Below are 22,756 nucleotides of genomic sequence, written 5' to 3'. Positions count from 1 at the left end.
TCCAGGGCCCACGTGCGGCGCGTGCCCTATGGCGGCCGGGGACGTGTCCGGTGGGGGGGGCGGGGCGCAGCCCGGGCATCGCGCGCGCGCGCGCGCGCCGCCGCCGGCCCCCGCCGCCGCCGTGACAGTTGGTGCCCGCCTCCCTCCGCGCCGGGCCGCGAGGTGCCGCCGCCGCCGGGGCCATGCGCGCGCCGCGGGCTGGGCGCCCCCGCGCTCCGGGAGGGCCGCGGCGCTGATGCCGGAGGGGCGGCCCCGGGGCGTCTCCTCCCCCTTCCGGGCTCGGTCTGGCCGCCGCCGCCTGGGGCGAGCGGGGAGCGCGGCGCCCGCGATGAGCTAGGGGCGGGCCGAGCCGAGCCGAGCCGAGCGGCAGGCCCCGCTTCCGCCCCCCGCCCCGGGACCATGCGGCTCCGCATCTACAAGCGCAAGGTGCTGCTGCTGCTGGCGCTGCTGGTGGCCGCCTGCGGCCTGGCGCTCTGGGGCAGCCACGGCCGCCCGCGCAAGCCCGAGCCCGGCGAGCCGCCCGCGCCCCGCGCCGCCAGCCGGCCGGCCGAGCTCGCCGCCTCCGCCGCCGGCCGCCGGGCCGCCAACGCCTCGGCGCCGCCGCCGCCGCCCAGGGCCGAGCCGGCCAACGGGACGCTGGGCTACCGCTCGCTCTTCTACCAGCTCAACTTCGACCAGCCCGTGCGCAACCTGGCGCGCTCCCCGCGCCGCCCGCCCGGCGGGCTGGAGCTGGTGCTGGTGGTGCAGGTGCACGAGCGGGCCGAGCACCTGCGGCTGCTGCTGGACTCGCTGCGCCGGGCCCCGGGCGTGGAGCGCGCGCTGCTGGTGCTGAGCCACGACCTGTGGTCGGAGGAGCTGAACCGGCTGGCGGCGCAGGTGGAGTTCTGCCAGGTGCTGCAGATCTTCTTCCCCTTCAGCAGCCAGCTCTACCCGCGCGAGTTCCCCGGCCACGACCCCCGCGACTGCCCGCGCGACCTGGACCGGCGGGCGGCGCGGCGCCTGGGCTGCATCAACGCCGAGTTCCCGGACTCCTTCGGCCACTACCGCGAGGCCAAGTTCTCGCAGACCAAGCACCACTGGTGGTGGAAGCTGCACTTCGTGTGGGAGCGGCTCCGGGCGCTGCGGGAGCACACGGGGCTGGTGCTCTTCCTGGAGGAGGATCACTACCTGGCCCCCGACTTCTACCACGTCCTCAAGCAGCTGTGGGCGCTGAAGCAGCGGGAGTGCCCGGAGTGCCAGGTCCTCTCCCTTGGCAGCTACAACGTCGTGCGGGGTGGCTTCTCCGGCAGAGCCGACAAGGTGGAGATGAAGACGTGGAAGTCCACCGAGCACAACATGGGCATGGCCTTCAGCAGAGACACGTACCAGCAACTGATCGAGTGCACGGATGCCTTCTGCACGTACGACGACTACAACTGGGACTGGACGCTGCAGCATTTGACTGTCTCTTGTCTTCCAAAGTTCTGGAAAGTGCTAGTACCCGAAATCCCCAGGGTTTTTCATACAGGGGACTGTGGCATGCACCACAAGAAATCCTGCAGACCCTCCACCCAGAGTGCCAAAATCGACTCGCTCTTAAGCAGCAACCAACAGTTCCTGTTTCCTGAAACAATGAGTGTCAGTAAAAGGTACTCCATGGCACCTCTCTCCCCTCACGTGAAAAACGGAGGGTGGGGAGATATTCGAGACCATGAACTCTGTAAAAGTTATCGCAGACTGCAGTGAAAATCAAACTCTCAAATAGCCTCTCTTGTGAATTATTCCATACTGTCTTATGGACAAAAGTGTATAAAAGGGTTTCTGCTTTAAGATGAATAAACATTCTTGTAAAAGGTGTCTAAAAATAGTAATCTTTCATGTTTCCCAGTTAGATTTTTTTAAATGGGACAGACTCTACTGCTGAGATCAGCTGGAAATCAAAATTTAAGCCCACATACAGAAAGTAGCCATTATGCTGTGCTTACTGACAAGGATAAACAACATTAAAATGCATCTTCTCTATTACATTGTAGGGCTTTTCACTTTCAGACTCTCAAACTCCATGTAAAATACATTTTGAAATGAGCAAATCCATGATACTCAAAGTACTGAGAAGAGTAAGGGTGGAATGGAATAAGCTTGACTGAACTCTAGTCAGTTTGCAGTCCAGCAGCCCTGTACTGTTTTAAATAACTACTTATTGTTTAAATTCAGTGACAGAGTAAAATCATTCAGCATTCCACAAGCTTGTACTATTTTATTAGGCTTGCTTGAGATTTAGTGCATATCTGCAAGAGCATTCTCTTATTTGCTATGTATTTGATTATATGAAGAGGGACAAATCATTGCTCAGTTTAATGTAGAAATATACTTTTTTTTTTAGTTCTGCCAAAATAAAATTCACATTTGTAATACCATGAAAGTCCTTGATTCTGCAAAACCATTAGTTTAGTTTAAATCTTTCCTGCTGTGACAAAATTCAGTTTTCCTAATACAAAAGGGGTTTAAACGTACACCAAATGTCATCATTACCCATTCAAAGAGCGTACATCTAACTTCATTAAAAAAATCAGTAATTGAGTTAAAATAGAGTAACACAATATTAACCTCCTTCGGCAGAAAGTAATCACAACACTTAGCTTTCAAATTAGTCAGCCATATAAAAAGAATAAACGTACTGTTTAATGAAAACATATATTGAACCGGAACTGAAAGCCAGAAACAATACGAAACAATGCCATTTGTTAAAGTGAAACATTTGTCTGTTCTAACTGTAGTGATGCATTTTTTTTTTTTAAAATGTCACCATTGAAGTACAACAAACTTGTCAATACTAGTTAAAGAAGTTTTGTGGAATAGACTTAAAACAGATTTCACTGAACGACTTAGACAAAGTATAGAGGGGGAATGTACGTGACAGCTGGAATGCAGTCACTCTCTAAACATCAGCTAGTCCCCATAAACCATATCAAATACATACAAACCAAGGTTTTAAAAATGGGGTGACATGAATTATTCTAAAAGTACTTTCATGTAGCTAGATGACTTACAGACATTAATTAAAAAAAAGTGATTGGATAAATTTGTTACATTCAGCCTGAAGAAAACTCTACTGCACTTGTATTAGGATAAGAGAGGGTCAGTGGCCTTTTGTTCCTGTCTAAAAATAATTATTGCTCAATGAAACTGGTTAACTTGTGTGCTGATAGAGGAGACGTAACTTTCAACAAAACTCTGTTCTTAATTTTCTCTCCTACTTTATGGTATGTGAATAAATTGCTTAAATGTATTCACTGGAGAGGAAACAAAACAACTTATGAAGCCATCTCAATATGTGGATGTTTATTACTTTTTAAAAAATAGAATGTATGCCAAAACAAATTGTTCTCCTGAGTAATTTAACTGTCAAACTTTAGAGTTAGATAAGGTGGGTGAGGTAATATCTTTTACTGAACCAACTTCCTGTTGGTGAGAGAGAGAGAGAGCGCACGAAGCTTTGCTGCTTGTGCAGAGCTGTTCTTCAGATTTTATTTGAAGAGGAGCTTGGTGTAAGTCTCTCACCAACAGGAAGTTGGTCCAATAAAAGTTATTATCTTACCCACCTTGTCTCTAATATCCTGGAACCAACACAGTATATACATTTTAAAGTTGTCACAAGCAATAAAATTCAGTACTTGCTCTGTTAAGTATATGCAGCCCCAAGAAGTACTTGTGGTTGGCACAGCTACGTAAACAACCTAACTGTGGGAGATTTGAACTGTAAATCAAATTTAACCTCATTTTGTTCAGAAGTACATTTTCTTCAGTATGTACAACGGTTTGTAAAGGAATGGGTGGTTGTTTTTTTGAAAGTGACAGAAAAGGGATCTGAAAGTTTGATATCAAAGCTCAGAAGTGTTCTTGCTTGTTGTTGCACTTCCACTGCTATGCAATCCGACGTGCAGCACATTTAAACCACAGGAAACTTATTTTGAGTGGTAAGAATAATTTAGATGAATTGACTCCATACTAGAAGATGACTATACATGAATAAATGCAGAGATGTTGGGAAATGCAGGGTTTGATGCACTGGATAACAAGGAAACAAATTAGTTAAATGGTGTATTTGGATACTGTGTATCTGAAGGAAAGTAGTAGGCTAAGATAGCAGTATAAACATTTATTTTAAGGAGACTAATTAAACAGTGGGCCTCTCCATGGAATGAAAAATTTTATTTGCCAAAAAACCCTACAATCATCACAAAATGAATATTGGCAAATATTTACTTCAAATGATGGGTATTGTTTGTCATTAAGTTGAACAAAGATAGCAAATCTGGAGAGAAGCATTGCAAAAACACAGTAGATAAACATATATAAGAACTTTATTACATTAGAGAGATTACACAACTAATCAAGATCCAAGTCCTTGAAGGGAAAGTAGTCCACTGTTGCTGTTTATATGTTTTAATTTCTACTCAATTGAACATTTCTTATGAAAATATTTTTATTTTAAAGAAAGTTAAAACTGTAAAAAAATCAAAATTAACATAAATTGACTTGTAAACAAAACAATTAAATTGGTTCCTCTTATTGAAGTTGTCAGACTCAAGTTCAGATTTCTGCTTTCCGTGCAATGATTTAGATGCCAAAAAACAGAAGCCTGAACTGCAGATAATAAACTGACCATTACAATTAAAATCCTAACTGACATAACTTAATCCAATTCATACAACAAAGAATTTTGAAAAATTAATGCACCGTGTGTTGTATGATCTCTAACAATTTGCACACTTCCATCTTGCATATTCATTTCATTTATAATTGGAGAAACTGGTCTACAGTTCAAATGGTGCTGGTTCTCTTCTGCTGGCTCTGAAGACAGGACTTCTTCATCCCTTCTTATTTTTGCCTGCTCTTTCAAATGAAGTAATTCTTGCTTTTCACAGTCCAAGGATGTGGCACTTTTGCCTGTTGTGAAAGCAAGTTCTAACTGTGGTTCATTTATCTGAGATTTCCCAGAAATTGCTAAACTAGTGTCAATAGGTTCAACTTGCAAACAATGGCCTGAACTACAATCTACTACTCCTATTGTTTTAGCAGTTGTAAAAGATCCAGTAGTAATGTCAGTTTCCATACCATGTTCTCCAGCTGTGTCAGCTGCAATATGGTTAGCTTCTATATTTGTTTTTAAATAGTTTCTGTTCTCTTTTTCAACTTGATCTCTTCCTGAATTGTTAATTCTTTGTTCTTTTTCACCAAGTTCACAATGTTTAACCTCCTGTGACTGTTGAGGAAAAAAAGCAGGAAATTAATTGTACTTTGATACCCTAACACTTAATGTTGACTGAACACACAAAAATACGATCAATGGCAGGCCCTAGACACTGAATAACTCAGGATGCATTTATTTCTATGAGATCTACAATCTGTGTTAATCTGTGCTTTCAGAAAGCTAAATCAGACCTGTGCTGAGGGTTTCCCAATACTGTAATCAAAATGCATGTGGGAGTGTATTATATTCTTTCCACAGCAGAGTAAAACCTTATAGTGGGAAAGAGCTGCTGGATAGCTGCCCATTGGTAATGATGTACAACAGTTAATAGTGGAAGAAAAAGCAAATGATTGCAGTTGGGTTATTACACACAGCCTTGCATAAATCCATGGCTGCAAAATTGGCCCCAGAATATAAACTTTCATTTGAGGAAATGTTCCTAGCCTGTAGGGCTGTGAAAACTATGTCCCTGTTACATGTGGAAAGTTTAACTAATGCAGTGTTGTCTTCTTGAGTGTGCATAAAACAATGTCAGAGAACTGTTCTTGTTCATCTCACTAAGGTGAGCACTCTGAAACAGATGACTGAATACCACAGATCCACACTCACTTTTTTGCTGTTGGTTATTTCAGCAGAAGCTTTTACATAGTGTGTATTCATTGTTAATAAATAGGGTGTGGCTGGCTGTGGTGGAGTGACTTAATGTTGACAAAGGCAGCTGCCTAGCTCCGGGAACTAGCAATTTCAAGATTTGTTACCCTTCCAAATCTTCTCTAGTCTACTCCCCACCCCCCAGATGAGTTACTGTCACCGTGTGAACAAGAAAGTAAGAGAAGATTCATTCCCTTAGCAGTGACGAAAGCTTCACCCACCTCTTGGGTACTAATACCCCAAACTACCTTCCCTCTCTCCCTCACTTCCTTGGTGCCAAAAGCCAAATCTGTTTATCCCAGCGGTTCTCAAACTGGGTCGGGACCCCATTTTAATGGGGTCGCCAGGGCTGGTGTTAGACTTGCTGGGGCCCGGGGCTGAAGCTTGGCCCGAGGGCTTCAGCCCTGGGCGGTGGGGCTCAGGTTACAGGCCCCTCATGTGGGGTGAAGCCCTTGGGCTTTGGCCTCCCTGCCTGGGGTGGTAGGGCTCAGGCTTTGTGCTCCTTCCCCCACTCCTCAATGGCAGGGCTTGGGCTTTGGCCTCCCTGCCTGCAGCGGTGAGGGTTGGGCTTTGGCTTTGGTCCCTCTGCCTGCAGCAGCGGGGCTTGGGCAGGCTCAGGCTTTGGTCCCCCCTCCTGGGGTCATGTAGTAATTTTTGTTGTCAGAAGGGGGGGTGCAGTGCAGTTTGAGAACCCCTGGTTTATTCAGTGTCCAAAATCTCCAGCTTTCCTCCAAAGACTTCTACAATGCACTCATAGATTAGAAATGCAGTGATATATTGACAGGTTTCAGAGTCTGTATTCGCAAAAAGAAAAGGAGGACTTGTGGCACCTTAGAGACTAACCAATTTATTTGAGCATAAGCTTTCGTGAGCTACAGCTCACTTCATCGGATGCATACTGTGGAAACTGCAGAAGACATTATATACACAGAGACCATGAAACGATACCTCCTCCCACCCCACTCTCCGGCTGGTAATAGTGATATATTGGAACTTCACAACTCTGCTGCATGCTGAAAACTAAGGGTGGAGTAAAATTGAAAAACTATAAAGCCAAATTGTTGAAATTAATAGTAGGTTAAGGGATTACTATAGTGACTATTTATTTAATTAAAACCTTATTATTGACATTACTTGAAGCTGCCACAAATGACAATTCAATATCGTTCATCAGGGAGCCTTGCGACAGAATTTAGGCCCACTGTACCACTGTGGAGTTATCTATTGTTAGACACAAACAAACTGAATGTGCAAAAGGCTATATCTTATTTTGAGATCTGCACAAAACATGCATCTTAAACTATGGCTAAATATTGAATAAATTACAAAAGTGAGGGACAAAATATTTAACATGACTAATTTGGAACAATGCAAAAATATGTAAATGCAAATGAGGACACCACAATGTGATGCGAAGTGAAATCTGGAAAAATTCTCATAGTTTAACCATAGTTAACTGAAAGAAGAGTGAACTGAAGTAACAGCGGAGCAACTAGCCCTGAAGTAAGTTCTTTACTCAGCTACTTCAGTATCAAAGTCCAAATTCCACTTCTGAACTTTGGTTTTTGGATTAAAGAAAAGGAGTACTTGTGGCACCTTAGAGACTAACCAATTTATTTGAGCATAAGCTTTCGTGAGCTACAGCTCACTTCATCAGATGCATACTGTGGAAACTGCAGAAGACATTATATATATAATACTATATATAATATTATAATATAACAACAACATAATAAGACATATAATGTCTTCTGCAGTTTCCACAGTATGCATCCGATGAAGTGAGCTGTAGCTCACGAAAGCTTATGCTCAAATAAATTGGTTAGTCTCTAAGGTGCCACAAGTACTCCTTTTCTTTTTGCGAATACAGACTAACACGGCTGTTACTCTGAAACCGGTTTTTGGATTAGCATTTAAGTGTTGGCTAGAGCTGCAACATACAGTTGTAGATGGGACCTAAACAGACCCTGTCAACTTGAAACGTAATGTAATGGGTTTCAAAAAGAGAGAAGTTTCAGGTGCTATGCCTTCCCAAATCCCCATCAGTTTTGGTAGTTTTACCATCACATTTTGCTATCTTAAAAACGTTGTGCTCTCTATTACTCTGAAAATTTCATACAAACAAGAGAGGAAACATTCACTAGAGACGGGAAACAGTGAAAGTTACTATGGACAAAGTTAAACTGAAAAAGCAGAGAAAGCTTTTTCCAAACTTGTTCAGTTATTGTAAAGGGTTCAGATGTAATTAATTTTGGGGGAGGGGGGGTTATAAATGTGGCTGTACCTCCGTGTATTTAGACAATGAAGGGGGCAGAAAGGATAGTTTTCTGGGTAAGGCAGGAGACAAGGAGCAAGGAGAGTTTGATTTCCTGTGGCTGACACTGCCATGTAGTTTTTGTAGGACTTCTGGCAAGTTACTTATCCTATGTACCACAGTTTTGTGTTTGATAAAATGGAGATAATGCTTAAGCTTACTATACCCCTCAGATACCCTGTGAACTAATGGAAAAACTGAGGGAGGAGAGTCAGTTAGCTGACACCACATGAATGGCAGTGGTAGGATTAGAATTCATGAAGTCCTGCCTCCCAGTCCCATGTTAATCCTCTAGTCACACTGCTCTTCTGTAGACGAGAGCCCTGTACTCTCACAAGTATGCCCTAACTGACACAGAAAACTCACAAGATTCAAAGATTTAGCTCAGCTCAAATAGAAGAAGTTGAGATTTTTATCCAGACAAACTTTCCAAGGTACCCTCTCTACCTTCCCAACAGTCCCACTGCTCCTCTTTGTTGTGACCTCCCTGTCCATTTCAGCATAGTCCATCCTCATTGCAATCCCCAAAACAACGAGTTTTCTGTCCTCTCCCTAAGCCTCCCGTCTGTGACCCCCACATTCCAAAGTATAAATTTTGGGCCTTCTGTCTTGAGCCGCATCTATAAGCATGAAAGATTTTAAATCAGAGGTACCTCAACCCAATGGAGTATGCCAGTGGTTCTCAACTTTTCCAGACTACTGTACACCTTTCAGGACTCTGATTTATCTTAAGTACCCCAAAGTTTCACCTCACTTAAAAACTACTTGCTTACAAAATCAGACATAAAAATACAAAATACAGCACACTATTACTGAACAATTGCTTACTTTCTCATTTTTGCCATATAATTATAAATAGGCATATAAATATTGTACTTACATTTCAATGTATAGCATATAGAGCAGTATAAACAAGTCAACGTATGAAATTTTAGTTTGTACTGACTTCTCTAGCGCTTTTTATGTAGACTGTTGTAAAACTAGGCAAATATCTCGGTGAGTTGATGTACCCCTTGGAAGACCCATGTACCCCCAGGCCAGGGGGTACATCAACTCATCTAGATATTGGTTGAGAACCACTGAAGTACTGTACACTATATCCACAGGGTTCCAAAACTTTACTCAAAATTGTGTATATGGAGGGACATGGACTCTTCACTTATTCATATTGAGCACATCCTTAAAGAAGAGTTGGAGAGTTAGGTCTTGTCTACACTGCAGAGTTTTGTCAACAGAAGTTATGCCGCTTTAATTACCCACTGTTGCATATCCACACTATGCTCCTTGTGTTGGCAGAGCCCATCCACACTAGCAGCTCTTGCATTGACACACAGAGCAGTGCACTGTGGGTAGCTATCCCACTGTGCAATTGGTTGCATGGTGCTTTGGGAAGGGTTTGCAATGCCTCATGGGGTAAGTACAGTGTCACATGGTGCAGGTTTCTCAATCCCATTGTTCCCTGGGCATCCCACTAGATTGCCAGCTGTTTTTCACCTGAAGTGTATGTGGAGGAGGAAGAGGTGTGTGTGTGTGTGAGAGTGCGTGTGTTGGGGAGGAGTGTGATGGCATGCTGTCTCTATGTTCAGACAGCAGCCTGAGCAATCAATCCACAACAGTCTCTCTTGCTCCCCCCTCCCCCACAGCAGCAGCCTGCTTTGCCTACCTGCAGTTCTGCAATTCCCTTGAGCTCTCTCTCCCACAGCCTCCTCAACAGCTGGGTGAGCTCTCCAGGGCGAGGAATGTCAAAGCTTCCTGGAGCCTTGAAAGGGGAGAGGCGCATGCCTGCAGGGCAGCCAAGTTGAAAACAGCGAGCAGAGCCAAGCTGTCACAGCAGTCATAATGTGTGATACTTGGGGAGGCCAATTATGTCGACATAATGATGCAAATTTGCATAATGCAAAAAGCCCTATGTCTCTCATCGAGGTGGTTTTTTGTCACCAAAAAACAGAAGAGTTTTGTCACCAAAAGTGGCTTCGCAGTGTGTACACTTCTGCTGTTTGCCACCAAAACTCTGCAGTGTTGACAAGGCCTCAGACTGGTTCTATTCCAATCACGTCCCTACCCCTGGTTTTTCTGGAGCGTGTAGACTCCAGCACAGCCAAGTGGCTGTGAACTGGAAGCACTTTCTGGGTATCTGTATCCCCTGAACACTACTGAGGTAGAAATCTGAGACTATTTTTGTTTTAATATGAAGGAGGGATTTAACATATAGGTATTTATACATGAGACAACACAATGTTTCACTGTCATCCCAATAAAACTGTTGCCAAGCCAGAACTGTATGTAGTTCCACTTCACCATTCAAGTTAAATTAAATGGAGTTTAAAGTAAATCGGCCTTTCCAAAAACTCATGTTTACACTTGCAAACATCACTTCCTATACATGATTTTCAGTAGTATCCAAACAAAGCAGGAATGACTCCATTTGAGGGAGGTTTCACACACTATTCTTGTTTAACTATAGAAGTGCCATGTATGATTGCTTAGCAGATCCTTACCTTTAATCTGATTTGACTTTTGACCTCCGTAACATCAAGTACTTCAATTAATGGTTGGCTTTCCAGTGTTGTCTGTTTGAGGAATGAAGGGCACAAGACACTATCCAGAAATTCATCAACATTTTCTTCACTGACAAACAACCTTTCCTAAAGGCAAAAGAAACAAAGTTACGTTTACATAATGTGAAAGGAACATGTATCAGTGCTTTTGTACTCAGCACCCCACTAAATATATACATACACATAAAATTCTGATTCTGAATGTGCAGCTGAGACACACACATTGCTTATGAAAAAAGTATCTGTTTAAATCTCTGGTTTAATTAATTTTCAGTAAGACATTCAGAAGTAGTGAGAGATGAACATGAAGAAAATGGTTTAAATGATTTCTGTACAAAATATGGGTCTGACTCACACAAGAGGCAATGGTTTAAAGGGAGACATGTTTTCTACATGTAATGTGTTTAAGTTTCCATTTGAGGAACGATTACAATGAAAAAAATGTTTCAATTGCCCTCCCTTCTCTTTTGATATTCGATTAAAAAAAGTTCTGGATCTTTGGGTTTGCTTAATTACCTTCCCTTAAGAAAAATACAAACATCTGATTAGTTTGTAATTCCAGCTCATTTAGTCATCAGATTTCAAGACTAGGCTTTCTAGAGCGGAGAGTATGAAATATATATATGACAACATCCATTTCAGATCTGTGTAACAAACTTGTCTCTTTAGATCTTCATTCAGGTATGAGTAAATACAAGTGGAATGGAATGAAATGCAGTTTACAGTTAAATAAGATACTCCAGGGTATATTTTTAGGGCTATTCAGATGTGGTTCAGGTACACTGTGAAGCATGTTGCTACTCATCTTATGACTCAAACCAGCTGTGGATATTAATAGTCCAAAAAATACAACCAGGAATATCTTGTTGTTTAAAAAAAGACAATAATACTTTATAGATTTATTAATCTGTTTCTTTTTCTATTTAACAATAAATTCTTCCATTATGTAAAATAGTTGGAAAAAGGTTAAACCCCTTTTTCCAGGATTCTCAATTACTCGGATTGTTTTAATATACACACTTTTAAATCCCTCATTCCTTTTTACTCCCTCATTTCATCAACCTAATAAGAGCTGGAATACCAGAAAAGTACAGCCACCAGGGAAGTCCTGTTGATGTTAGATGCAATGAGGCAATTTTAAATATTTTCAGCTCTCTCATCCCAACTGTGTCTGGACTCTCAAAGATATAATTCCGATCACTAAAAGAAACTATAATTGGGAGCATGAAATAGTTCCATAGTCATACAATATTAAATGAAAATTTGGAGATCATGTGTATACTGCCAATTTACAAAGTATAGAATTAAACCCATTTTCTGCCCGAAGAGTTTACAATCCAAGAAACGTACACAGACAGCAGGACAGAAAGGAAGGGTGCAGAGAGATTATTCATGAACAGAATACAGTAGGGGGCTTGTTTACACTAGCAGCATCCACCACTAATGGTAGTAATGGTGACTGCATTTTGTAGAAAGGACTTAGCCATTGATATCCCTGTTATGCTCCTGTACCAGACGTGGACTAACTACCCAGCTTGCTTCTCAGCGAGACGAACACATCTAGTGCGTATCATAAGATCCTTTAATGCTTTGCCAGCTATGACTGAGGTTAGCTTAAAGATGGTATTTCACACAGTGCCACCAAGTGGCAGAACAGTATAATAAACTTTAGCATTCTGTTATATCTCCCCCTTTAAGTTCTACATTCCTATCATTTACAGTATTTATGCTATCACACTGTCTTTGTCTGTTAAAGAAAAGGAGTACTTGTGGTACCTTAGAGACTAACCAATTTATTTGAGCATGAGCTTTCGTGAGCTACAGCTCACTTCATCGGATGCATTCAGATGAAAGCTTATGCTCAAATAAATTGGTTAGTCTCTAAGGTACCACAAGTACTCCTTTTTTTTTGCAAATACAGACTAACACGGCTGCTACTCTGAAATTTGTCTGATAAGTGTCTCTGAATGGTATTGGTTTTCTAATTACATGACCTAGTTGCATAAGAACTTGTTCATTTGGCTGTCCGTTAGTTACAATGACTGGCTGTCTGGAATCCTTGAGTCGTTGTCATCTTGTACTGCATCTGCCATCTGTAGAGTTTGCTCTGTTGATTGATCGTGCTGAGGAACAAACTGTAGACGTCAATGGTTTCTGTTGAACTCTCCTCTTGATCACATACAATCTGAGTGCTGAATTATAGAATCATAGGACTGGAAGGGACCTCGAGAGGTCACCTAGTCCAGTCCCATAATGCACCTATCAATTAAAGGTTTTTCAGAAATCAGTTTGCTTTATATGAGAGGGAAACCTATTATTATTTGTAATGTAGTTTAGGGAAGAGATTATTTCAAAACCAAGCAATGAATCTGTTCTGTTCTCTTTTTTTCCTTCCTGTGACCTGCCAAAAACTTGGTAAGTGTCTCGAAATCTTCAGTACAGAATTAATTGACCCCAAAATAAAACATTCACAGGAGTAATCTTGAAAGTCTTAGTTTCTAGCATCGTCTTATAATAAGTAACCTAGCCCCAATCACAATATATTAACTCTTTTTTAGACAGGAAAAAGAGTACTCTACAGAACCTGCAAACAACTATATAGACAAAGACAAAATTTTCAACACTTGTAGTCACATTCAAAATTGCTTTGAAATAATAGGAAAAGTTTTGTCCAGCACTAAAGACAGACAGGCTACCACTACTTTCATAAATGACATCAGTAAGATCCACCAGCTTTGTTTTGGTTTGCAGGGAAGCAGATTTTGTGGGTGCACTGTGCCATCCCCTCAGCTCTCATGGACAGCTTTATTCTTGGAAGTTGGAAAGGGCTTTAAATATACATGAACCCTGCACTTCAGAACACAGCCCTCTGGGTTCATATATAGTGGGTTACCACACTTGTATCCATAATGCAGCCCTGATTTTGGAAAGGTTGATAATTTTAAGTGTCAGAAGAAATTTTTATAAAAGAAAAAAATGGTATTTTTAAAGATATTGTGAGATTGACTACTTTTAGGGACTGTCAGCCTTGAGAGTCCCTTTAAAAAAATTTTTAAAATGACAGACTATATAAAAAGTTCCCATGGCCTCTCTTGTCAACATCTCTGTGACATAGACAACTGTGGAGGACATTTACCTTTAACAAAATAGGATTTTCCCTATAATGTGCCTTATCACCAAAAAAGAGCATAGGAGTTTAGATGTTAGAAAATACGACATTTCTAAAGTACATATCTACACATGTGCTTAAGATAATACTAGGTAGAAGTTACAGCTGTTACAGCATTATATACAGAATTATTACGAAGGGGCCAGTCAGATTCTCAGCATTATAACAAGGAAGCATTAACATATGCAGTTAGGTAAGACTATACATTTCACGAGTCCAACTCTTACAAAACTAATATAAGCATATGAGGAGAAAGGAAAAAACAATGCTTGCTTTATCTTAGATTGTCAATTCATGAGGAGGTCCAGCTGTGTAGGATAACAGTCAATCCACTGTCGTTTGGGTATACTTGGTTGCACACAGATCTAAAATGTACTCCACAGGCGTGTCAATGTTGATGCAAGGGTCCAAGAGAGCTCTCCTATCCTTTCAGACATATGCCTTAATTAACTTCTCACAAACAATAAAACTTGTAATTATCTACTATAAGAGCGAACCATGAACTAACACAGCATGTCTAACATTACTTAGAAAATGGGGTGTATTACCATTCTCTGTAACCAGTCCACAGGCCCAAGTTTAATTTACTTCCCATTATGGTAAAGTATGACTGTTCTTATTTAAGATTAAGAAGAGGACATTATTGTGACCACAACTCATGAGCTGAAGTCCCAACACACATCATAAGCAGGTTTGTTTGATCTTGGGTTTTTTGGTACAGAGGATTGTGTCCTTCAGTGATGAAAGAGTACCAGATAGTGTAGTAATGAAAAAAGTATATTTGGAAAAGTTAAATATTTTTCCAGCACCACTACATCCCATAAACACTGGGCTCAATCAAAGATAAGAGTAAGGGGATTATTCCATGTACAGGTGATAATATACATAACCCACAAAAGGAGGTAGCACAATTCTCTATGTAATCTTATTCCTAGTATGTTATGGAATAAACCTAATGCCAATGTCTAAAGGGCGGTCAGCCTTTAGGATTTTAAGTATTCAGTAACTTTTCCTCCAAAGATGATGATTTTAGAGCACAATCACCAATGATAAAAGTATATACCCCTATGAGCATAGCCTCCTCAGCACTCTGAGGAATACCTGATGTCTCTTACACTTAACCTGGAGGAAGTTAAATACATTTCAGTTAGTACTTTAACTAACATTTCTCTAATTAAATAAAATAAGGCACTTTTGCCCCCAAAAGCTGCAGGTGGTTGGTCTACCTAAATTAACTGCCTCTCTGAGTCTGCTTCCCATTTCTGAATATAGTTTAAACTACTGTTACAAAATAGTCTATTGACAGCAGAATATATTCTTGATTCACCCAACAAGATCAAAACCTGCTTTCTATTTCTGTTAAGAATTAAGTATTTCATTTCATAGGCTGAATGTCAAGAGGCAAGCTAGCCCTTTAAGAGGGGGGTCAGGATTTTCCACTTGCCCTGTTCCTGGGTTAGCCTAGGACCACAGCATTCTGGAGAATGTAGTCCAGTGTGAACACAGGAGATGTAGACTAGAATATAAGTAACAGTGGGAGAGATCAGGATCTGCTGTTGGGTAAATCTAGGCAAACAGCCTGGGAGGGGATTTTGGAAGAGGCCTTGAGGGACAGTACCCTAAATCAGAGCCCTGTATGGGAATATTTTTTTAATCCCACTCCCATCCCGCCCCACAATACCCACTCTCACCCGTTCCTGCATTGTTTCTTGCATTTTTATCCCATTACCACCCACAAAAACCTTAGATCCCGCAAATCCCACAGTGGAGACAGATTCCCCCACGCTACTAAAAAAACCTCAAACGGTTGGTTAATATATGTCTGAATTGTTTTTTTATATATCTCTTTCAAATTGCTGAAGTATATGGTTTTGAAAAGACAAGGAGTCTGTCTATATCTGACTTCTGGTGTGTGTGTGTTGGGGCCCATGAGACTGCAGACTCTGCAAAAACATCTGTATAACTAATGTGTCGAAATTTCTTGCTTAAACTTCTTGCTCAGTGGTTATTGGTGACACTTTGAGCATAAAAAGGGGAAGAGGTCTGAGTGATTTGGATCTGACCTTCTGGACATCTCTTGGAATCCCCAATGTCACGCGGATTGCTGGCCACTTGAACCTTGTCATTTGACCACTTGAGACACCTCCAGACTATTGTTTGGGGGCGCTCTAACCCTTTTGCATATTTGTGTGTGCTTGAGATCTAATAAAATAATAAGTTTGGATGAAAGCATTTTGAGTTTGTGCCAATATTTAATCAGATGGATGCGCTGTGTTCCCCTTTGATTTGTCCCTGACACCACCTCGCAAAGAGGACAGTTAGGGGGTAACACTGAACATCTACAGTTCCCTTTTACTTCAACTGGAACTACAAGTGCTCAGCACGTATGAAAATTGAAACCTAAATATTTAGTATGAATGTATGCCAGCCCAGAGACCCTAAAAGATCTGACCTCGTCTAACAAAGAAAAAGAAAAAAATATTACTCCCTGAACTATACTTCTTGAAAATAGTGGTACTATGTCAACTCAAAGACTGTGTCCTATCTTCTAGGTTTGAGACAATTCAGGTTTGCTAATGGGGACAACACCTGAAAGGAGTGCAATCCCTAGTCTCCAGTGTGGAGTAAGAGAATGTCAAGTATGGTATTACACAGTCATAAGAAGTTTTGTCAGCCTTTACTCCTACAAACATAATGCACTGTCAGAGGAGAAACTGACAGTTCAAAATGAATGGGTAAGTAAGGATGAAATCCCAATGACCCCAACCCACTACACGAATATGTCTGGGTGCTGAAAGTCCCCTTACAATAGAAATGTGTCAGCTCCCCAGGCTCTTCATTTCTGTACATTCCAAAAGAATCTCTTCTCACAGAGCACGTATGTATCCATGCTTGACTTACACTCTCCAGACCTTGTTTATAGGAAATGTGGCTCTGACTGACACAAAAGCATTTAAAGCAGAGGAAGACCAGAAGATTTGGCAGAGAACTAGAAGAGTTCTTTGCAGAATAGATTGAAAAACTATCAAAGGGCCAGAATAAGCAGAGCTCTGAAAGAGCAGAGAAAACATAGGGTATACAGGTGCTTATGTTTAAATATTAATGATCATTTCCCTGTTCCAGTAGGCATGGCTATCAGTATTGGTACACTTAGTCACCTTTGGCAAACGTCTTAGCTAAAAATCCAATAAACAGAATTAATTACTTCAATTTACCTTAATTTCTCAAATTCAGAAGTCTCATACCCCAAAAAAACTGTCTCTCAGAATAAATTAATTTTTAATCTACTACGTTAATGAACTGCTGATGGCCTATGATAAGTCCTAAACATCCTCTCCCCTACACACACACACATTTAGTAGTCCAAAATGAATGAGATTATCTAATTTCAAAATTTTAACTCAGAAAGGCATTTGACTATTTTGATTGGTTGATATCCTGAATAACCTTTTAGTGACCTTCCCCACATATACTCAGAAGGGGAGGGAAGGGGAGGGATAGCTCAGTGGTTTGAGCATTGGCCTGTTAAACCCGGGGTTGTGAGTTCAATCCTTGAGGGGGCCATATAGGGATTGGGGCAAAAATTGGGGAGGGATAGCTCAGTGGTTTGAGCATTGGTCTGGCCCAGGGATGTGAGTTCAATCCTTGAGGGGGCCATTTAGGGATCTGGGGAGTTGGGGATCAGTCCTGCTTTGAGCAGGGGGTTGGACTAGATGACCTCCTGAGGTCCTTTCCAACCCTGATATTCTATGATTCTAACTCCTAATGAATGCATGTACCAAACACCAACAGTCAGGTTCAACTGGTACATGAAAATTAAATCAGATAATCATTCACCTCATTACAAGCACATTATATTACATCAGAGTGTCCCAAACTGAGGTTCATTACCTCCACAAGAATCACAGAGGGGACTCATGGGAGGTCGTGCAAAAAATGTAATACTGTGCAACATTTTGGTGTTATCTGAGCACCCTACATAATGATTTGGCAAGTACTAGGATGCAAGAATGCGCAACAGGCTGCTAGAGTTTCTGGTAATACCTGCGTGCACGTGAATTTCATACAGAGAGTACACACCATGCTAAATAATTATGACAAAGGGAAAATACCCATGTGAAGCTGCACCAGGAGAATGCATGTCTAAGACTTTTCAGGAAACAGTCAAAGATTCCTATATTCTGTGACAGTGGTCTACTGAAATCTGCACAGATAGGGCCAATGCCATATCAGGTAAGAAAAGCTCTTAGTCACATGGATTAGAACATTGAGGATAATGCCTCATGGTTCCACTGATGTACATCAGAAGCTCTTGCTTTGAAGAAAATGCCCATGAATCTGTCCCAGGTAATTCACCACAACAGCTATAGTGAAGGGCCATCCAATGAATTCTCAACTTTTTACACTGCCCCGTAATGACATGGTTTCCTTTCACCAGCAACTTCTCCCACACTGATATAAGATGGCTTTCATGTAGGCATGCAAAATTAGAAGCCAGGTTTCAAAAAACTTGTCCCTTTCTACACTAACTGGGGGGAAAAAAGCAAAAATTAAGAAGTCCCAGAATCCCTGAAAGCGTCACACAATATTTTGCAATCCTCAGATTTTGGATCCGATGAAGTGAGCTGTAGCTCACGAAAGCTTATGCTCAAATAAATTGGTTAGTCTCTAAGGTGCCACAAGTACTCCTTTTCTTTTTGCAGATTTTGGAAAGAATTTTTCCATGCTCCAGGCCCTCAGCCCAGTGAATATATTGAAGACATTAGTCAGCTTTACAAAATGGGCATCTCACAATGTGTGTTCCAAGTTGTAAAGGATTTCATTGTTCTACAATATAGTGAAGTTGAACCCAAAACTCCATTCTCTTGGGTACTTATACATGGAAAGTTTGTTTTAAGTGCTCCATGTGCAGGAAAGTCCAGTTCTTTATCATGGAAATCTCTGTGAATGCTCTTCACTATTGAAGAAAACCAGTTTTGAGTATTTCCATATGTTGGAAACAGGTATTTTTAGAATACTACTGAGAAAACAAAGTCACGTTGAATGTCCATGGCACAGGGAATAAGGAAAAAATTAAGCGAGAAATCACATCTAGATTGCTCACATGACGTTACTGGAGCTCTAATTCAAGATGACAATCAATGGCTTTTTAACATTTAAAGCTGCTTTTTATGTTAACCTGCTTGTTTTAGCAATCTTATTTCAACAGTTATAGCAGTATATAGTTATCTTGAAATTGGTTGTGTATAGCAGTGGCTCTCAACCTTTCCAGACTACTGTACCCCTTTCAGGACTCTGATTTGTCTTGAGTACACCCCCCCCCCACCTCACTTAAAAACTACTTGCTTACAAAATCAGACATAAAAATAGAAAAGTGTCACAGCACACTATTACTGAAAAATTGCTTACTTTATTATTTTTACTATATAATTATAAAATAGATCAATCTGAATATAAATATTGTACTTACATTTCAGTATACAAATTATAGAGCAGTATAAACAAGTTATTGTCTGTATGAAATTTTAGTTTGTACTGACTTCGTTAAGTGTTTTGGTTTTTTATGTAGCTGGCTGTAAAACTAGGCAAATATCTAGATGAGTTGATGTACCCCCTTGAAGACCTCTGAGTATCCCTTGTTGAGAACCAGTGGTGTATACTATATTCACACACTTTCATTTAAAAATAATTGTATGTGTGCACACATACATACACTATTGTTCATGTGAATTTAGTGCTCGTGGAAGAGGACAGCTTGATAGCCCTGGAGATTAAAGCCAATTATTTAACCACAAAAGAGGTACAGCAAGGTTAGGCCTTGCTTCCCTCACACTGTTGTGCCTACCTGTCTTCACCCTTACTTATTTAGGGCTTATTTGCCTTAGTTATTTAGGGCTGGTCTACACTGGCAATTTACAATGCTACAACTTTCTCGCTCAGCAGTGTGAAAAAACACCCCTGAGTGCTGCAAGTTTCAGCACTGCTAGCCTTTCCCCTTGTGGAGGTGTTTTTTTAGAGCACTGTGCCGTGACTACACAAAGCACATTAAAGCGCTGTCACAGCAGAGCTTTAACGTTGCCAGTGTAGACAAGCCCTTAGAGGGACCACCTCTGAGAGCAATAATAGTTTTTATTCCACCCCATTCAATGCTGGGCTTTTGCTAAGATTCTTAATAGTAGCAGTGATCTCTGCCATGTGAACGTCGGCCCACCGTCCATGAATCAGAATAGGGCCATCACAGGTACTGGTTCATTTTATAATAGGCCACTGAACAGCTGTCAGATGGTAATGGACTTGAAGGCACTACCCACCTGGTTTAAACCTGAACTAGTGGCCTAGAAGTGAAAAGCTTTATAGCCCATTAACTATCCCCTAAGTCAATCATCTTTTTTTTTTTAAACTAGATCAAGCTATGACCTGCCCCAAAGCACATCTAAATTTAAGCTTATTTTGGGATCGTTATATATTGGATGCCTCATTTTAGAGATAATTACCTGCAAAGTGTTGCTGTTTAAGCCGAAGTACATCTTCCCCCAAAGTCCACCACTCTCAGGAGATTTGGCTAGTCCTATTACAGCGTTGTTGGGGGAGACATTAATACCAGCCTCTGGGGGGGTCAGCTTGTTTTCAAGAGGAAACTGTAAGAGGAAGGAGTAGGAAGCAGCATCCTTGGAACTGAAACTGAGTCTATAGTGATTTGTGCCAACTTCCCCCTTCAAACTCTCTGGCTGGATGTTTGGCACCTGCAAGAGCAGGGTCAGAGATTCTTCGTCTTGGGTGCACTGGAAGGCGGGACAAACCGGAGCGGTCAAGGTGCTGGGGGCCGCAGGACGGTCTGGGTCGCCGCTGCAACTCATGGGGGGCTCTGCGCTGCGGCTCAGGCACTCGGTGGGCACGGCAGGGTACAGGCTGTTGCTGGGACAAGTGGGAAGATCTGTCCCGTTACTGGGTGCCAGGGAAGGATCCGCCTGGCTGCTGGTGGTGGTGCACGAGGTCAGATCCACGCTGTCGGGGCACACCGGTGTCACGGGAGGAGTCAGGCTGCTGGGGGCCCGGCCGCTACCGCCTGGCACACACGCTTGCTCAGTTGGCGGCAGCCCGAGCTCCTCCTCCTCCTCCCCGGCTGCAGGCCCTGCCTCTTCCCGCTGCTCCTGGCCCGGACCAAGGCCTACTGAGGAAGCCGGGCCGACTTCGGGCTCCTCCAGGCTCGCTCCGCCGGGCTCGGCAGGGGCCGCGACGCTCAGGACGGGCAGCGTGACCAGCAGCTGCCGCTTGGCCTTGTTGAAGGTGGCCTGCCCGCGGTTCTCGTCCACCGGGTAGGGCAGGCGGAGGCGGAGGCGGTAGGCGGGCCGCTGCGAGTCCAGGCGCAGCTCCCGCCCCCGGATCTCCAAGGCGGCCTGGCCGGCGGAGCTCAGCAGCGGCAGGTCGATGGTCACCACCAGCTCCCGGGGCACCGGGCTGGGCGCCGAGTCCCGGCAGCAGCGATAGTCCTGCAGGTCCACGTAGGAGCGGTGCCGCAGGCTCCAGCGGGGCGCGGTGGGGGCCGGGGGCCGAGCCCCGTCACCCGGCTGGGGGCCGGGCGGCGCGGCGGGGGCCGGCGGCGGCTGGGCGCTGCCGCCGGGGGCAGCGGGGTAGGAGTAGGGGGACGGGAAGGGCGGCAGCGGGGAGCCGGGCTCCTCGGCCCGCGGCGGCGGGGCGCCCCCTGGCAGCGGGGTGCGGATGACGGAGGCCTGCGGGACCCCCTTGTAGGCGGTGCCCCGCAGCGGGACGGCGTTGGCCCGGTCCAGCTGCACCCCGAAGCGGCTCTGCACCGCCTCCAGCGCCGTGTCGCTCACCATGCGCCTGAAGCGGGCGCTGCGGGCGGCCAGGCGCAGCGTCTCCGGGTGGAAGACCACGTCGTAGACCAGGCGCCGGCGGCCGGCGCGGCCCAGCTCCTCGCGGCCGGGGGCCAGGCTGTAGGGCAGGGCCCAGCGCTGGCCGCGGGGCTCGGCGCGGGCCTGGGGCCGGCCCAGCAGCGGGTCGCTGCAGACGTTGAGGTAGCAGCGCTGGGCGCCCCCCTGGCTGGTCCGCAGCACGTAGCCCGGCGCCGGGTGCACGAAGCGCACCTCCACCCCGCGCTCCCGCTCCAGCGCCGTCACCTCCGCCTCGTACCGCCGCTGCTGCTCCGGGTCGGCCAGCTCCGCCGCGTACTCCGCCAGCAGCGCCCGGAACCGCTCGTCCCGGAAGGCGCCCTTCAGCCGCTCCACCTCCTCGGCCGTGAGCTGCAGCTCCTCCAGGCCGGAGCGCCCCGCGGCCGCCATCGGCCTCGCCCGCTCACCCCGGCCGGACCCTCGCTGGTCTCCGTGGAAACAGCGCCAAACAAAATGGCGGCCCCGCCGCTCCGTCTGTTCCCGCCTCTAGGGGGCGCCGTGGCGCCAGCCGCGTACGCGGGTTCTATTCCGCCCCGAGCGGCTGCCGTGGGGCGCCCTTATTTCCCTCTGCCCGCTCAGCAGGCCCGCCGCCGGCTGGCGCAGGCCACCCTCCCCCCAGCCAGGCTGAGGTGCAGCCAGGGCATGGATGGGGGGCCATGCCTCCTGACTTTTTCTTGCTGCTTTGAGTGCACCCCCTCTGAGTGCAGCTGCAGGACTGGTTCATTGGCACATAGCCTGGTGTGGCTCTCACCTTCCTGTCCAGCAGCCGCTAGGGCCCTGTTTGTATCCCTTAAAGACCCCCATGAATTATTCCATAGAATCATAGAATATCAGGGTTGGAAGGGACCTCAGGAGGGCACCTAGTCCAATCCCTGCTCAAAGCAGGACCAAGCCCAACTAAATCATCCCAGCCAGGGCTTT

The 22,756-nt window shown here is 44.3% G+C and overlaps 2 protein-coding genes across 2 annotated transcripts; one reads left to right on the top strand and one right to left on the bottom strand.

Annotated features, from left to right (window-relative positions):
- The first annotated feature begins 77 nt into the window (after nucleotides 1-77).
- MGAT2 (alpha-1,6-mannosyl-glycoprotein 2-beta-N-acetylglucosaminyltransferase) lies at nucleotides 78-1,844 on the top strand. The gene has a single exon (XM_073350224.1). The coding sequence runs from the start codon at nucleotides 400-402 to the stop codon at nucleotides 1,723-1,725; it is 1,326 nt and encodes a 441-aa protein (XP_073206325.1). The 5' UTR covers nucleotides 78-399; the 3' UTR covers nucleotides 1,726-1,844.
- Nucleotides 1,845-4,099: 2,255 nt separating this feature from the next.
- DNAAF2 (dynein axonemal assembly factor 2) lies at nucleotides 4,100-22,459 on the bottom strand. The gene is made up of 3 exons (XM_073350223.1): nucleotides 20,420-22,459; nucleotides 10,697-10,843; nucleotides 4,100-5,245 (listed from the first exon to the last, which is right to left on the bottom strand). The coding sequence occupies exons 1-3, from the start codon at nucleotides 22,223-22,225 to the stop codon at nucleotides 4,676-4,678; spliced, it is 2,523 nt and encodes an 840-aa protein (XP_073206324.1). The 5' UTR covers nucleotides 22,226-22,459; the 3' UTR covers nucleotides 4,100-4,675.
- Between the last annotated feature and the right edge of the window lie 297 nt (nucleotides 22,460-22,756).

Source organism: Lepidochelys kempii, chromosome 6, assembly GCF_965140265.1.
Source record: "Lepidochelys kempii isolate rLepKem1 chromosome 6, rLepKem1.hap2, whole genome shotgun sequence".
In the NCBI taxonomy this organism is placed as follows: domain Eukaryota; kingdom Metazoa; phylum Chordata; order Testudines; family Cheloniidae; genus Lepidochelys; species Lepidochelys kempii.
The sequence above is the reverse complement of the archived record's forward strand: the minus strand, read 5'-3'. Positions and strand labels throughout refer to the sequence as shown.